The following is an 18,412-nucleotide window of genomic DNA, read 5'->3' on the forward strand; positions in this document are numbered from 1 at the left end:
CCGACGGTAACCTAGAAGGCGAACCCGAAGACCTAGAAGCCCGAAATCTACGATTTCCCCAAAAATGTGCCTGAGGGGGAAAAGGAAGCCCTTGCTTTCGGTTTATCCTCAGGTAATCTGTGAACCTTATTCTCACCCAAGGATTTGATCATCTCCTCCAACTCCTTACCGAACAGCAGCTTACCCTTAAAAGGCAAAGAACCCAGCTGCGCTTTAGAGGTCTGCACCAGCCACCTCCAGCCCCAGTCCCTGGATTACCCCTTTAACTGGGCCTGGCACTTCGGTGCGTAACGGGCGGGGGGGGAGGGATTTAAAATTTGGCTGAATTTGTCCAAGTGGCTATATTGCTTTCAAGTCAGATCTTATTATTCTGAAGATTAAGAATCTCTTTCACAAGTTTTGGTGCCTGCATGAACAACTCTCCTAGAAAACAAAGTAACTCTTAAAAACTGACCAACCTTCCGTACAATATCGGCACCTGAAAGAATTCTCATAAGCAATGACTATCACCCCCATAGGGATGCTTTAAAACTTGTAAAATTAATAGACAAAAAAAAAGAAAAAGTAGGCTACCTGGCAAGTGCAACTCTCATCCTCCAACCTCCACTGAAGTCCTTCAGCTTCTTCCGCTGCATGGCCGGTGTGAAGCCTAAACCATGTAGGATCCGGGAGGCTCTCACTTCTGCCTTTGCAGCATCAAGTTCTTCCAGCCGCTCATATAATTCCATCAACTTCTCGCACTCTGCTGCAGAGAGAGAAACCAGCAAGTGGTAAAGCAACTGGCAAGCAACTGAACTAGTCATAAACAAAGATTTTTTACATGCTAAAACAAACTTTTCAATTTCCTAAAGCAGTGGTCCCCAACCCTGTCCTGAGGGCCCACCAGCCAGTCAGGTTTTCAAGACATCCACAATGAATATGCATGAGAGAAAATTTGCATGTTATGGAGGCACTGCATGCAAATTCTCTCTCATGCATATTCATTGTGGATATCCTGAAAACCCGACTGGCTGGTGGGCCCCCAGGACAGGGTTGGGGACCACTATCCTAAAGTATTCAACCCCATAAATTACCCTGTTCTTTTGGGCCGTCTTGAATCGCTGGGTATTGTTTACACAGTCTCTCACTGGTTTTAATCTTTTCTAATAGAGCAATATTACTGCGTGTTTATAGGCAACTCCTCCTCCTCCACTTATTGCAGGGATCCCTCAAGGCTCCTCACTTTCTCCTATATCATTCAATAGTTACCTGCTCCCTCTGCCATATTCTCTCCTTCAAACTGTCTGCTGCATGTGACAAACCTTTGCTCTGCTTTTCACAGATCAGTGATTGATCATTATGTATCAGTCTTCTACTAAATCTTAGAAAAACTGAGATACTTTTTCTTTCACGGACCTATTCATTCCATCCCCACCCACTGGTCCTTTAAAGATGTTAACATTCAAATCATATCAAAAGCTTGAGATTTAGATGTTCTCCTAGATTCTACTCTCTCTCTCTGCACCCACAAATACAGTCTCTGGTTTGTAGATGTTTCTTTAAACTCTGAATGCTCCATACTATTAAACCATTCTTAAACACTTCTGATAACCTCAGTCTGCATTACAGGCCTTACAGGACATCCAGAACTCTTCAGCCCATTTGGTCTCTGGGACTCCTTTACATGGGCACATCTCTCCCACTCTAGCAGAGCTTCACTGATTGCCCATATATTAGTGTATTAGATTTAAAATCCCAACATTAGTATTTAAACCAATTAAAGGCCCTGCACCTAGTGGTTTTCCCCAACCTGTCATCTACTGCCCCACATCAAAAGATCTGCTGGCTGTCCGATTTTAAAAAGATCCAATTAGCCCGGTGTCATGATCATATGTTTAGTGTTGCAGGCTATCAACTATGGAACAAACTCCCAGATTTATTTACAGCCACTGCTAGACCACCCAATTACCAGACCTCTGTTCTGGGCAGTTTGCAGCATAACATACACAATATAAACAAACAAGACATTAAAAACAGCATAAAAACAATCAAACAAAACCAGCCTCATGAAATAAAACCTTTACTTGTTTACGAAAGAACTAAAATCTTCTAATTGCCATATTTTTTCCCAGAAGGCCATTCCACACAAGTGGCGCGACCAGAAAGAAAGCCCTGTTCCTTGTTTCCTGCAGTCTGGACAATGGCCACTCCAGGGACTGAGAGAGAGGCGAACATGAACACCTATTAGTAACATACCTAGACACCAGCGTCTTCAGGTAATCCTCGGCCTCCCCATGATTTGCTCTAAAAGTCAATGTTAATGTTTTAAATCTAACTCTTTGATTAACCGGAAGCCAAGGCAAAGCCTTCAACACTGGGGTAATTTGGTCCCAGTCAATAGGCGGGTGGCTGTATTTAAAACAAACTGCAATGCCCTAAGATTACATTTTGGTAAACCTATATACAAGGCATTACAATAAATGTCTGTATTGGTGCTCTAAAATCTCCTGTACCTAAAATATATTTCAACCTTCTTCATATCCAAAGTTTAAAAAAACCTAGCTCATACTATAACTGCTCCCGGAAGGAAAATTATCTATTAAAACTCCCTTTTTTTTTACCAATGACTTAACAAGAAGGGCCAGATCATCTAAAAGTAGATGGATAGGAAATCTATCTGTAGCACTCCTAGAAATTCGGAGGACCTCTGTCTTTAATAGATTTTTTAACAATAAACAGCTGCATTGCATCCAAGCCTTCATCTTTCTTAAAACACTCTGTATATGTATTAAAATGGAAAAAGCAACTGAATAGCATCAGCATAGGCCATGAAAAAAAAAAAAACCCCCACACCTAGATCTTGTAGCAAACAATATAGGGTGACATGGACGAGCCTTGAAGAACCCCTATATCCACAGTGGCTCAAAATGAACTACAACCCTCTGTCACCAATCCTCCAAAAATGAACAAAACCAATAAAGAGCAATGTCCCCAATTCTGACCTCCACCAATCTTTGACACAATATGTTATGGGACAGGGAGTCAAACGCAGGGGACATATCCAATAAAACTACCACTACTTCCCACCTCTGGCCCAACTCCCGTAACACAAAGTCAGCGACAGAGACCAATAAGGACTCAGTTTCCCAATCTTTCCTAAATCCACACTGTCTTTCATGTACAATCCTGTTATCTTCAATACAGTCTACCAACTGATTCAAAACCACCCTCTCCAAAACTTTACCTAAAGATAGAACTACTGTAATTGGGCGATAACCTGCATATAGAAACATAGAAATGACGGCAGAAGACGACCAAACGGCCCATCCAGTCTGCCCGCAAGCCATGCACTCCTCTTCTTTTTCTCTCTCTCATACTTGTTACGCTTGGCTTCCAGTACTCTCCAGTTCTATTTCCCCTCCCCCCACCATCAATGTAGAGAACAACGCCAGAACTGCATCCAAGTGAATATCCAGCTCAATCAGGGGTAGTAACCGCCGCAATAAGCAGGCCACACCCCTGCCCCTGTCCACCCAGACCATGCAATCCACATACAGATCCTCCCTTCCTCATTCCCCCTGCCGTGGAAGCAGAGAGCTATGCGTTGAACGAGAAGTATCAGACTTTCTCCCCTGCCGTTGAAGCATGCATTGAAAATAAAGTATCTACCCAGCTACACCTCGCTTCCCTGTGAATACAATTTTTTTTTTTTTCTCTTCCACATTACCTCTCGCCGTTGAAGCCCAGAGCAATGACGGAGTCTCATCAACCGTGTGTATGTACACTGAACAAGGGCATTATCTCCAGGTAGTAGCCCCCATTTCCGCGAGCCGCATTAACAACAAATATTGAACAAGCCTAATAATTGGCAATACCTATAGCCTATGACCTCACTGGTAATTTTACATACTCTTACCCACCCCTTTTTTTTTTTTTTTTTTTTTGGAGATGGCAGCCCACCATCCTTCGGCTCCGTGAAGGTGGAACACCAACCACTGGCATCCCGCTCCATGAATGCCTCTGTGGCTACTGCTGCTCCGTGCAGTGTTCTGCCGCCTCCTTCCACCTTTGGGCTTGCGGGCCCCAGTTATTGGTCCCGGTTATTAATCCCAAATTCCTGCCAGTTCCTTAAGGGGTAATTGAGATTTCTTAAAGATGGAACATATCATACCGTTCTTGAATTGAGCTAGCATCACACCTTCTTTAAGGGCAAATTAACTAACTTTCTAAGAAACATTTACATTTCATCTCCCAAATTCCATAATACCCACAGAGGACACACATCTAATGGCCTAAAAGAGGATCTAAAAACTGAGAGCTGGCTCTTTTGGAAATCCGGAGCTGACTGAACAAGGTATGTAGCGGTTTTCCTGTTGACTGGTGGCACTGTTCCAGGGTGTTCCCAGGTACGATGTAAGAGGTCTGGAACTGCCATTACCTCTTTGGGGGCGTCCACAAATTGAAGCACCTCCAGCATTTTATACCTGGCATCCTTCTTCGTTTGCAATATAAAAGGGATGGTTTCAGACATCTCCTTTATAAAGCAGGCAAACAAAATGTCCTCCAGAGGAGAGCAGCGTCTTTCTTTCGGAGGTGAAGGCTCTGATAGAAGATCCTCGGAATCTTGAGAGTAAGAGGAATCATCACCCGAAGGGACATATGGTGGGTCTCCTCGACCCTGTGGGCCCTTCAGATAGAAGCAGAAGTCCAAATCCAGCCAGATCAGGAGGTGGCACCGATGGAAAAGATGGAGGCACCGAGATAGGCAGCGGTGGCTCCGATGGCGTCGGTGTTTTCGATGGCTGTCGGGGTGGAAGTAAACCCAATGGCCCAGTAATCTGTTCCGCATCGGTGGCTCTAGGGAAGGAGAAGAGGCACGATCCGGTTCTTCCTCGTCTGAAGACAAAGGAATCTGGATCGATTGTCTCGGAGGCGCCGCTGGTCCGGAAGGACCAATGGAAGTGCACCAATCAGGGTGTTCAATCTTTCGAGGAGTGGAGCCAAAATAGTAGGTACCGGGTCAGGCATCAGCATGGGAGTCTGTGCCGCTGATGACTGAAATCCTCGAAGCGCCTGAAGGACTGCCTCTTGGACCATCCAGTCCAATTCCTCCCGGAAGGCTGGTATTGTAACAGTGGCGGGGGTTGGAGGCTGAGAAGGCATTTCCAGAGGGTCCACAGCAATTTGTGGAGTCTCGGCTCCTGGCACTGTTGCAGGTGGAGAATGCCTTGGTGTCCTGTGTCCAGAAGAGGATGGGGGCTCCTCTCCCCGGGACTTCTTGGACGGCTGCTCAGCCGATGTCGATTGCTTGTCTGTGCCAGCACCGGATGAAGCTTCGAGTCAGTGCCGACGATGGTGTTCGGCCCGGTCCAAAGACGTCGAAACTTTTGAGCGGGATGAAGCTGATGACGGCCTGTCACCGGCGTCTCGATGTTGCCGAGACGACGATGGCGGCAATAACTAAAAGGCCTCAGACTGTGCCAGAGGATGTGGTTAGTGCAGTTAGTGTAGCTGGGTTCGAAAAAGGTTTGGTTAAGTTCTTGGAGGAAAGTCCATTAACGGCTATTAATCAAGTTTACTTAGGGAATAGCCACTGCTATTAATTGCATCAGTAGCATGGGATCTTCTTAGTGTTTGGGTAATTGCCAGGTTCTTGTGGCCTGGTTTGGCCTCTGTTGGAAACAGGATGCTGGGCTTGATGGACCCTTGGTCTGACCCAGTATGGCAATTTCTTATGCTCTTATATTCTTGGTACTATTTGAGGTTCTGGAGATTGAAAAGGCAGTCCTTTCAGAAGATTGGATTCCTGAATCCACCATGCTAGCGAAAGACAAAGATGCCTGGTGATGTGGACAATGCTGGACATTGGATGGTGGGCCTGAGACCACTGGGACTTCAGGGTCCATTGTGTTACCCTCATGGCTAGACGAGCCATTGGAGTTATATGAACCGAAGATGCCATGTGACCCAACAAGGTTAGGAAACTATGAGCCATTGTGGATCGATGAGTTAGCTTTAGTGTTGCAAGGGTTGCCAGAGCGTGCGCACGATCCCTTGGGAGGAAAGCTTTTGCCTGTATGGTGCCTAAGTCTGCTCCTATGAAGGAGAGGATCTGTGAAGGAACCAGATTGGATTTTGGGTAGTTTACTAGGTCTAGAGAGCAAAGCCAATCTCCCTTTTGGAGAAGAGGTAGTAGGGAGCCCAAGGTTACATTCTGAACTTTTCCTTTTGTAGATGTTTAAGGCACAAAGATCCAAAATTGGACGAATGCCTCCTGATTTTTTTGGTATTAGGAAATATCGAGAATAGAACCCTTTTCCCCGTTGTAGAGGGGGCACTCGTTCTATGGCATTGGATCAGAAGAGAGTTCTTAATTCCTCCTCTAGAAGTGGTGATTGATTGGAGAAACCCCACACCGGCCGAAGTGGGGAGTCCAATAGCACTGAAAGGAAGTTGAGGTGATAACCTTTGGGTACTTGCCAGGTTCTTATGGCCTGGATTGGCCACTGTTGGAAACAGGATGCTGGGCTTGATAGACCCTTGGTCTGACCCAGTATGGCATGTTCTTATTTTCTTATGTTCTTACACTACCGAGAGGACCCATTGATCCGTAGTGATTGTGTTCTAGATGGCGGTGAAATGGCACAAGCGGCCCCCCACTGGCAGAGATGGACGTGGAGGTTGACACTTGCTCTCTAGTTGGGAGTCAAAATCCGGAAGCAGGTCCAGGCTGCAGAGCTGGCTGGACCATCTGAGTCCTGGACTGACGGGTCTGACCTTTTTGGTATGGCCTGGTCGGGCGATTGCGAGTTGGTGGAGGATAATACCTATGAGCCTTATAGGTTGTCCTTTTAGTCTCCCTTCTAAACGGCCATTTGGAAGTGGAGGGAAAGTCAGATGGAACAGCAAAGAGCTGGCGCAATGTCTCGTGGTGGTCCTTTAGCTGTGCGACAGTCTCCTGGATCTTATTCCCGAATTGATTATCGCCAGCACAGGGGAGGTCCGCCAACCTCTCCTGGACTTCAGGTCGTAAATCCGAAGACTTTAGCCAGGCCCATCTTCTGGCACTAATCCCCGCTGCAGACACTCTAGAGCAGGGGTGGGCAATTCCGGTCCTCGAGGGCTGCAAACCAGTCTGGTTTTCAGGATATCCTTAATGAATATGCATGAGAGAAACCTGCATACACACTGCCTCAGTTGTATGCAAATCTATTTCATGCATATTCATTAGGGGTATCCTGAAAACCCGACTGGTTTGCAGCCCTCGAGGACCGGACTTGCCCACCCCTGCTCTAGAGGCAGTGTCAAAGACGTCATAAGCAGCGCGGACCTCGTGCGTTCCTGCATCAAGGCCTTTGTTGATCATGGAGTTGAGCTGGTCCTGAAACTGCTCTGGAAGGGAATCAGAGAAGTCTTGCAGCATCTTGAACAGGTTCCTTGTGTACCGTGTCATATATAGCCGATAGGCAGCTATACGTGAGATTAGCATGGAGCCATGGAACACTCGAAGTCCCAAGGCATCCAGAAACCTTTGTTCCTTCCATGGAGGTATAGAAGTATGTGGTTGAGGTCTCCTTGCCTTCTTCTGAGCAGACTCTACTACAACAGAATGGTGAGAAAGCTGGGTCTTCTGGAACCCAGGAGCTGTTTTTGCACCAAGTAACGGTACCTGGATGTTCCCAATTACGCTGGAAAAGCTCAAGGAGGACTTCAAGAACGGGAATGAACATGACCTCCTTGGGGGCGTCCACAAACTGGAGTACCTCAAGCATCTTATGCCTGGAGTCTTCCTCTGTTTGCAGTTTGAAAAGAATGGCCTCTGACATCTCCTTTATAAAGCTTATGACGGACAGGTCCTCTGGAGGGGAACATCTTCTTTCTTCAGGAGGAGATGGCTCCAAGGGAATGTCATCAGAATCCTGGGTGTCTGAGGAATCATCAGACTAGGGCTGGTATGGCTGATCTCCAGCATCGGGTGGGACTCCTGGTGGAAGGAAGAGGCCTATTCCAGCTGGATCAGGTCATGGCACCGATGGAATCGGAAGGGGCATCGAGGGAGGCACCGATAAAATCTGTGACTTCGATGGACGTCTCGGTGGAAGAACCCCCGATGGCCCCGGAAGCAGTTCCAGCATCGGCGATTCCTCATCCTCTGATGACAGTGGAATCGGTGTTGATGGTGCAGGACAGATCAGAGTTTTCGGGGGCACCAGTGGAAGAGCCCCGATCGGTGTGTCCAATCTGTCCAGTAATGGAGCCAGGATCACGGGCATCGGATCGGTGCCCAAGATCTGAGTCGGTGCAGACATCGAAGGAGGTGAAAGACCCTATAAGTGCATGGAGAACTACCTCTTGAACCATCCAGTTCAATTCCTCACGGAAAGATGGTGCTTGAAAAACCAGTTCCGGAGTAGGAAGCTGTACAGGCGTCGCTGGAGGGTCCACCGGTGATAGTGGAATCTCGGCTCCTGGCACTGATGAAGGTGGGGGAGCGCCTCTGTGTCCCGGGCACGGAGGAGGATGGGGGCTCCTCCGTGCGGGCTTTTTTCTTCAGTGGCTCTGCCGATGTTGACATCAAGGGCTTCCCTGGGTCGGCGGACTGAGCCTTTTGATGCTAATGCCGGTGCTTCTCTTGGTGCTCGGCCTGGTCTTTCTCCAGCGCAGAGGATGAGGAGGTGGACAACTTTGACGCGGATCCCGGCGGACAAGAACCCCCAATTTCCAACTGGTGTAGAGAGGTAGACTGTGACGGTGTCTATGACGTCGAGGCCTTCGATGGAGTAGGCTGCTTAGCCTGAAAAAGAAACTCCATCTTTTCCAACCGTGCCCTGCAGCCCTTCGGGGGCATTTGGTCACAATTGGTACATGTTGAGACGTCATGGTCAGCCCCCAAGCATAAGACACATACCTTATGCAGGTCCGTGATGGACATCGACCTCGGATAATCGGGGCATCAATGAAAACCCGTCGCCATAGAAAAAATGTTAACCGCGGTGCGGTCAGCGGCCAGTAGGCCTTAAAAAGAACAACCTTTGGTAACAGACCGCGAAAACGAGGTAAAGCCTTACCTAATGTCAGTGGGTATCGATAATCGATAGGGGAACCCCGGATGGGGTGAAATGTGTCAACATTTTTTGAAAATTCCGTGAGGAAATTCCTATCAGGAATACGAGAAGAGCTCCTCAAACCGCATGGCTACTGCTGCGCAGAAATAAAGAGACTGAAGGGGACCCCTGCTGGATGCAGGGTTAGGGGCTCACTGGGAATGCTCAGGGTGCCAAGTCAAAGTTCTAGAAACTTTGACAAAAGTGTTCTGTGATAGGGCTCCATCCTGATGATGTCACCCATATGTGAGGACTACCATCCATATGTGGATGGTAGTCCTATGCTGGACCCTCACTTTGGAACTCCATCCCCACAAATCTGCGCCTAGAATCCTGCCTACCAACTTTCCGCAAAAGATTGAAGACCTGGCTTTTCCAACAAGGCTTCCCGGACAACTCATAACCACCTCCAACTCCTGTAAGAATGTGACTGTAAATATTCATTAAGTTATTTATTTTATCCCCATACAATTCTTTTACTCCCCACTGTTCCTCTTTTTTCTCTATCCCAGTTATTCCACCCCTGGTTTTTTGTAACTGCTTCCCCTTTGCATCAGTTTAGTTCTACTGTTCTTTGCACCCTTGTTTGTATGTAAACCAGCATGATGTGACTTGTTCATGAATGCCGGTATATAAAAAGCCTAAATAAATAAATAAATAAATAAATAAATAAATGTGAGGACTATCATCTGTTGTCCTGTGAGAAAAATAATTTTTTCCAATTAGTCTTAAATGTGCTACTTGCTAACGTCATGGAGTGCCTCCTAGTCCTTCTATTATCTCATGATTTTAAAGACCTCTATCACATCTCCCCTCAGCCGTCTCTTCTCTAAGATGAACAGCCCTAACCTTTTCAGCGTTTCCTCATAGAAGGTCGCCCTTTTCTGTATCTTCTCCAATGCAACTATATCTTTTTTAAGATGCTGAGACCATAACTGTACATAGTACTCAAAGTGCGGTCTTCACCATGGAGTGATACAGAGGCATTATGACATTTACCATTTTATTAACCATCCCCTTCCTAATAATTCCTAACAATTTATTTGCTTTTTTTGACTGCTGCAGCACACTGAGCTGACAATTTTAAAGTATTACAGTAAAAACAATAAGAATCGTATGATCAAAAGAAGCCCTTTATTTCAATGCCCTGAATAATTTTGTATCGCCTAACTCAATTTTGTTATAAGTGATTTATAAGTCTTTCTAAATAAATAAAACAAATTTCCATCAGTTTTGTGGGTGGCTTCACTAAACTCCTGATATCATCAAATAATTCGCCTGGTCAATTTAAAGAGGCATAGAGATGCATCACATAGAACATATTCCAAGCAGCTTGAAATGCCTTCTTATAATTGCTGCCTGCAACGGGTATACTCTACCTTAAACTCAACTGTTAAAATGCTTGCGTCATTTGTATTTGTCTCATGCACCACTTAAGAGTAGTTAACTCAGAGGAAAACCAGGAGACACGGGTACTTGATTATAAGCCATGTCTGGCTTTTAAAGGTGCCACTACATTTAATGTAGCTTCTATTTGAGTGTTAAATGCTGATATGAATACGGTTGATAACTCAAAATTTAGTTAGCCAACTGTTTTTAAATTTTTCTAAAATCAATGGAGCCACAAAAAGAATGCTGTTTAAAATGTTTGCAGATAGCGACAAGATCGTGCCACTGCAACACAAGCTTAATAAATGAATGGTCAAACTTGATCAAAAATGTATCCCTCCATAACCCATAAAGCAGTGAAACTAAATCAAGGTGTAAAAATCCAAATAATTTGCTCTAAATCAAGAACAACTAGCACAGCAGATAATTCTGCCAAGTGCAATCAAATTAATGAGGTGTGTCTTATTGTACAAGCAATTCTTAGTATGCCTCACTGAACGAGAATAAAGTAATCGGAGAAGGAAGAATTTCACTCCTGTCTTACATAACATGAGAAGCATTAGATGCAAATGTCTTTACCATCTTCGTGAGCAAGCCTTTCAGCTTCCTTTTCCAGCATAGTCCTTTCTGTATCCACTTCCATTACACAGTGCAGGGCTGAGTTCTCACTGGGTGGCATTTCCCGTGATAGGTGATAGATATCGATGTGCTCTGGGATAGGTACTTCCCGTTTACCAACAGCTGACAGAAGCATAGACTTTCCTAAAAAACAAAAAGGTTAGGTTATATTTCAAGAAAGAAGTTCTCTAAACATACTAAGCAGAAGGAAAATACAAAAATCCACCATGTTCAATGCCTCCTGCTAGCTCTCTGGATGCTCCTTACTGATAATCTGGGGAAGGCAAAACTCTCATTTTATTTGTCTCCAAGTTGAAGCCTTGCCTTTTATAATGCCAAAACGTCATCTCTCTGGAAAAGCATATTAAATTTAAATAGACAAGAATCCTTTTGTCTTCTAGGAAAGCAAAGTAGCTTACCTGTATCTTTAACAATGGAGAAATTACTTATCTGATAATTTTGTTTTCCTTAGTGTAGCAGATGGACTCAGGACCAATGGGTATAGTGTGCTCCTGATAGCAGTTGGGAGACGGAGTCAGATTTCAATCTGATGTCAGCCTACATATACCCGTGCAGGAAGCTTAGCTCTTCAGTATTCTCCTCAAAAAGCAAATGTGGATATATGTGTGTTTTAATAACTTGATTAACTTGATTAACTTGATTAACTTGATTAACTTGATTAACTTGGACTGGTTAAACTGATTTCCAAGTAGACTGCTAGTGCACTCAACCGAAAAATGCCGACACCTGGTAACTAGGGTGTCTTGAACCTGTGGTAATACCTGGCTTACCCGTGCTTGTCTTGCTCTCGGGACTATCACCCAAGGTTTCCGGATTTAGGGGCAGCCGTGGGCGGGATGCTGAGTCCATCTGTCTACATTAAGGAAAACTAAATTATCAGGTAAGTAATTTTCCTTTTCCTAGCGTGTAGCAGATGGACTCAGGACCAATGGGATGTACAAAAGCTACTCCTGAACTGGGCCTGGACATCCAGGCAGTAGAACCTCAAGAAGGTATGTATGGAGGACCACGTTGCCGCCCAACAGATCTCGGTGGGTGACAGCATCTTGGTTTCTGCCCAGGACACTGCCTGGGCCCTTGTGGAATGGGCCTTGACCTGTAGAGGTGGAAGTTTGCCTGCCTCTACATAGGCCGCCTTGATAACTTCTTTAATCCAGCGGGCTATGGTTGTCCGTGAGCCGATTCCCCCTGTTTCTTCCAACAGTGAAGGGCAAACAGGTGGTCCGTCTTTCGTACAGATTCCAATCTTTCCAGGTATCAGACTAGGAGTCTGCCGATGTTTAGATGGCGAAAAAGGCGTGAGTCTTCCGAGTCCTTATGCTCATCTGGAGATGGCAGCGAGATGGTTTCGTTTAGATGGAAATGAGAGACCACCTTCGTAAGGAAAGAGGGAACAGTGTGAAGCTGTATGGATCCCAGTGTGAACTTGAGGAATGGTTCCCGACAGGATAGTGCTTGAAGCTCGGAGATGCAACGGGCTGAACATATTGCCACTAGGAATGCAGTCTTCAAGTTCAGGAGCCGAAGTGACAGACCGTGTGTGTAGGTCTGAAGGAAGCTCCTGCTAGGAAGTCTAGCACTAGATTGAGATTCCATAGGGGCTCCGGTCACTTTAGTGGTGGTCGGATTTGCTTGACCCATCTCAGGAAGTGGGAGATGTCTGGATGGGATGATAGACTGATGCCGTCCACTTTGGCTCTGAAGCACACCAGTGCGGCCACCTGAACCTTGAGGGAGTTGAGAGACAACCCCTTCTTCAAGCCGTCCTGAAGAAATTCCAGGATTATGGGAATTTTGACTGTCCACGGAAGGATGTCGTGGTCTTCACACCAGGCTTCGAATATTCTCCATATTATTATGTAAGTCAGAGACATGGAAAACTTGCGTGCTCGGAGCAAAGTGTCAATCACTGCCTTAGAACATCCGCTCTTCATCAGGCGAGTCCTCTCAATGGCCAGACCGTAAGCGAGGATCGAGTTGGGTCTTCGTGGAAGATCGGTCCTTGCCGGAGGAGATCCCTGTGTGGAGGGACACAGAGGGTTCCCCCGCAAGAAGTCTTCGCATGTCTGCGTACCATGGCCTTCTTGGCCAGTCCGGGGCTACTAGAAGTACTAGCCCCCTGTGATGTTCTATCTTGCAGATGATCCTGCCCAGTAATGGCCATGGAGGAAAGGCATACAGCAGGTCTTCCTGTGGCCAGGTCTGGATGAGGGCATCAATTCCCTGGGATTGCGGTTCTCGTCTGCGGCTGAAGAACTTGGGAACTTGGGCGTTGGACCGTAGATGCATGGCTGTGGCTCCCCAGTGGTTTACTATCAACTGGAAGGCTGTGGTCAAAAGCGTCCACTCCCCTGGGACCAGACTCTCTCTGCTGAGGTAGTCCGCAGTGATGTTGTCTTTTCCCGCGATGTGGGTGGCTGAGATCCCTTGCAGGTTTGTTTCCGCCCACGCCATTAGAGGGTCTATTTCCAGGGAGACTTGTTGGCTTTTGGTTCCTCCCTGGCAGTTGATGTAGGCAACTTTTGCAGCATTGGATACTGTCAAACAAAGAAAAGAGATCACATCACTCCCACACTTATCGAACTACACTGGCTCCCTATACAGTCACGAATTCTATATAAAACTCTATCTATCATACACAAGAGTCTATTAAATTCCAACCTCAACTGGCTTAATCCCCCCCTCCTACCTCGCACCTCCAAGAGACCTACCCACCCAGCCCTCCAAGGAACACTTCGTGCCCAATCTATCAAATCTTTTAAACTCTCCTCTACTATAAACAGAGCCTTTTCTCTTGCCGGCCCCACCATATGGAACTCCCTGCCCCATGATATTCGCATGGAGACATATACCCCCACTTTCAAAAAGAAACTTAAAACCTGGCTCTTTCAACAAGCCTACCACATGTCACCCCCTATTACATAAAACCCCCCTGTGAATTTTACAATGTCATTTTGTTATGAACGCCTTATGTCCGCTGATTTTGTACTGTGCACTCATGTATATAGTTATAGTTACAGTTCTATTGCTTTGCATCTACCCATTGATGTTTGTTATATGTAAGGGCTCCTCCCAAAAGTTAATTGTATTTTTCCTAGTTCACTAAGTTATCTGTTACATGTAAGGGCACCGCCCAAAAGTTTTTGTTTATTGTGAACCGATGCAATGTGCGAACGGATATTGGTATAAAAGAGATGTTAAATAAATAAATAATAAATAAAATAAATGACTGACATATTCACCTTGGAGTCTGTGACTGAACCGTAGGCAGGCTAGTCTGACCGCTCTGGCTTCCAGCTGGTTTATGTTCCATCCTGATTCTTCCTTGTCCCATTGTCCCTAGGCCGCCAGTTCCTGGCAGTGGGCTCCCCACCCTCGCAGGCTCGCATCCGTGGTGAGCAGGAGCCAGATCGGAGGTGATAGTTTTACTCCCTTGCTCAGATGGTCTTCCTGTAGCCACCATTGGAGCTGTGTCCGGACCTCCGCCGGAAGCTGGAGGCGAACGGAGTAGGTTTGGGACATTGGGTTCCATCATTTATTTATTTTATTTATTTTAAATCTTTTCTATACCGTCATTAAGGTGGGTACCGTCACAACGGTTTACAGTAAGGCACAAAAATAATGTTATTAAAATTTATCAGTTTACACAGGTGCCATTAGGTTCGGTAACATAAGTTTTTTAATCAAAGCTAGATGTTAAATGAGTGTGATCACTATTCTGTCCAGGTCAAATCTATAGCAGTTTGAGTTCAGGACTCATTCTATAAATGTAACTATCCTTTAGTGATGAATTCTATTAAAAAAACGAACACCCTTATTGATTCCTGTTTGTGTGGGTGTTTTGTCTCTTGCACTTCCCTGTTTTGAACCTTGCAAGTCCTTGGAATCTATTCTCCCTTCTCTTTTTGAAAGGCTTGTTTAAATAGCCAAGTTTTTAGATTTTTTCTGAATGTTTTGTTTTCTCGTTGTAGTCTTAATTCCAAGGGCATGGAGTTCCATAGTATGGGTCCCGCTAAGGATAACACTCTCTCTCTTACCTGGGTTAGTCTTGCTGTTTTGACTGATGGAATAGTTAGAAGTGCCTTGTTGGCTGATCTTAGATTTCTGTTGGGGATGTGTACACGAAGGGCAGTGTTGAGCCAGTCTGCGTTTTCGTTGTGTATTAATTTGTATATGGTGCATAGTGTTTTGTACTGTATTCTTTGTTCAATGGGAAGCCAGTGTAACTCGGCCAGTGTTTCTGTAATGTGGTCTCTTTTCCTTTTTCCAGTTAATACTCTTGCAGCCGTGTTCTGTAATATTTGTAGTGGTCTTATGGAGGTGTATGGTAAACCTAGAAGGGTATTGCAATAATCAGTGCTTGCAAATATTAGCGCTTGCAGTACTGATCGAAAGTTGGCGGTTGTTAGAAGTGGTTTACGTTTTCTGAGGACGTATCCTTCCTTTACTTTTATGGATATATGTTTTAAGCTTAGTTCTGTGTCGATTATTACTCCTAGATTTCGTACTTTCTCTGCAAGTATTATTTGTTTGTTGTTAATGAGTGTGATTGGGTTGTGTGAGATCTCCATGTTTTTTTTCCTTTCTAAATGAAGGAATTCTGTCTTCTCTATGTTAATTACTAGCTCCATTTGATTTAATAGTTGTTTGATAATGTCTAGATACATGTTCGCTATGTTTAATGTTTTCTCCATTGTATCGTCAATGGGTAATATAAATTGGATATCGTCTGCGTATATGTAGTGAGTGATTCCCAGTCCGGCTAGTAGGTGGCATAATGGGAGCAGGTATATGTTGAAAAGTGTAGCAGAGAGGGCTGATCCCTGTGGTACACCTGTTTGAAGGTCTATTTTTTCTGACATAGAATCTTTGATTTGAACTTGAAAATATCTGTTGCTTAGGTATGATCTAAACCATCTGAGTGTTTTGTTGCCTAGTCCTATTTCTTCTAGTCTATTTAAAAGTATGTTATGATTAACAGTATCAAAAGCTGCTGAGAGGTCTAGCATCACTAGAATGTATTGTTTACCATTATCGAATCCCCTCATGATGTTGTCTGTCAGCGCCAGTAGGAGTGTCTCTGTGCTATAATGTTTTCGAAATCCATGTTGTGAGGGATATAGGATGTTATTGTTATCTAGGTGTTCCGCTAGTTGCTTTTGTATAGTTTTTTCTATTAATTTTGCAATTAGGGGTAAGTTTGATACAGATCTGTAGTTGCACAGGTTAAGTGGGTCGCTGTTTTTCTTTTTTTAAATGGGTTTTACGATTGCTCCTTCTAACTTTTCCTTTAGGGTTTCTAGGTCATATGGTGGGCGACAGTAGGGAACGTTGTAGTGGGCACATGTGGGCCCTTGCCCATGGTACGACTTCTAGGATCAATGTCATGAGACAGAGGACTTGGAGGTAGTCCCATATCTTGGGGCAAGCATAGCTCAACAGTTTTCGCAACTTATAGTAACATAGTAATGACGGCAGATAAAGACCAAATGGTCCATCCAGTCTGCCCAGCAATTTACTTATTGTAGTGACTGCCGCTCGGTGTAGGTTACCCCCATGCAGAAATATAACACCATGGGGAATACATGCAGAGAAGCAGAAATCCAAAAGAGTACCTAGAGAGAGATAGATACAAATGCTCAAGTCACCTTGGCACAGGTAAGAAGAGGGACATGCATCGGTGCAGAAGCCCTGATCATCTGCCCATGCAAGACAAACCTGGGAGCAGAGCTGCTGGTAAGGAAATGGAGGAAAAGCACCTAGCTGGTCACCCATCACTGTGCTAGGTCCTAAAGCCTTGTGATATCCCTGAGGCGACAGAAGGCACAGCTGGTACTTATCTCCCACTTAATAACCCTCCCTCACTCTTGTAGCATCTTAGACACCCTAGCCTACCCTCACCCAAATAGCCATGATTCAGCCCACACTAAATCAAGGGGCTGGAAATAGTGAATACAGCAACAGCACATGGTTCTGGGCTCCAAACATCAATTTCCTTCTCCTTGTAAAGGGAAGAACAACCTTGTCCTGTTTGGTGTCGAACCGGACTCCCAGGTACACTAGTGATTTGGAGGGCTGCAGGTAGCTCTTGGTTCTGTTGAAGACCCACCCGAGATTCTGTAGTAGATTCTTGACTCTGGTGGTCACCTGGTGACTTTCCTCTGGAGATTTTGCTCTGATCAGCCAATCGTCCAGATACGGATGTACGAGGATTCCTTCTTTCCCTCAGTGTCGCCGCCACTACCACCATGATCTTGGTGAATGTCTGGGGGGGGCGTAGCTAGTCCAAAGGGTAGCGCTGATGGGCATGATGGACCGGGATGTGGACACAGGCTTCGGATAGATCCAGAGAAGTCAGGAATTCCCTTTTGGGAACGATAAAATAGATGGAATAGTGACCAGTATTTTGTTGGTGCTTGGGCACAGTTATCGCTTTTAGGCCGAGTAGCTTTGTCAGTGTGTTTTCCACTGCCAACCTCTTGGAGAGGAAGTGGCATGGTGATCTCAAACATTTGTCTGGGGGGATGCTGTGAAAGTCCAGTAGAGGATGACCGGAAGGCTCATCTGCATACTGCTGCCGGCATCCCCTGGGAGAGGAGTCCAGAGGTCACCGCAAGCAATCCAGGGATTGACTTCCATAGCCCCAGCTTCCAGAGGCCCCGCATCCTTTGCAGTAGAGGAGGACTGGAAGGCTCATCTGCATACTGCTCCCAGCATCCCCCGGGAGAAGAGTCCAGAATCTCAAACCCTTCCATTAACTGAGTGAAGAGCAATTTAACGGTGGTTAAAGAGGATTGGTAAGTATAGCTTTCAGAAATTTTTGGGCTTATAAAGGTTTGGTGAAAGGTGAAATTAAGGGATATATTCTTTAGAGTTTGTTTGTGTCTGAGGTAATAAGTAAGCCAGAGATAGTTAATCCTAATGTCTGTCTTTCCCACCCACTCAACCCTTGATTTTTAGGCACGAGACACTTTCTCATTAAAAATCAATCAGGGTCTTATCTAAATCGTACTATTGTACCAGCCCTTATTGAAAGTTTAATCACCCCCTTGTAGGACACTAGCCGATTAATTAGTAAATTCACCTGTAAATTTAAAGTACTCTCATTCCAACTCCCTTAGTATCCTAAACTTAACTAGGAACTCAATAAAATAAGATGAAGGCAGCAGTCCAGCAGCAAGAGGGGGGCTTTCCAGTCTTTTGCATTGAGTGTCACATGTATGATTTTTTACCCGCTGGTGAGAGATTGTATGCGTGCACTCGGTGCAAAGAGCTCCTGGCTCTCAGGGAATGAGTCCGAA

At 45.3% G+C, this 18,412-nt stretch overlaps 1 protein-coding gene across 3 annotated transcripts in view; it reads right to left on the reverse strand.

Moving 5' to 3' along the window:
* The window catches only part of LOC115083432 (ATP-binding cassette sub-family F member 2), a 191,417-nt gene that overhangs the window by 106,598 nt on the left and 66,407 nt on the right, over positions 1–18,412 (reverse strand). For all 3 annotated transcript variants that reach the window (XM_029587240.1, XM_029587239.1, XM_029587241.1), the window contains exons 4-5: positions 11,052–11,234; positions 574–745 (exon numbers count right to left, since the gene is read on the reverse strand). In XM_029587240.1, coding sequence (XP_029443100.1) covers positions 574–745; positions 11,052–11,234 — 355 coding nt within the window. The remainder of the gene's footprint in view (positions 1–573; positions 746–11,051; positions 11,235–18,412) is intronic.

Source organism: Rhinatrema bivittatum, chromosome 2 (assembly GCF_901001135.1).
Source record: "Rhinatrema bivittatum chromosome 2, aRhiBiv1.1, whole genome shotgun sequence".
NCBI lineage: Eukaryota > Metazoa > Chordata > Amphibia > Gymnophiona > Rhinatrematidae > Rhinatrema > Rhinatrema bivittatum.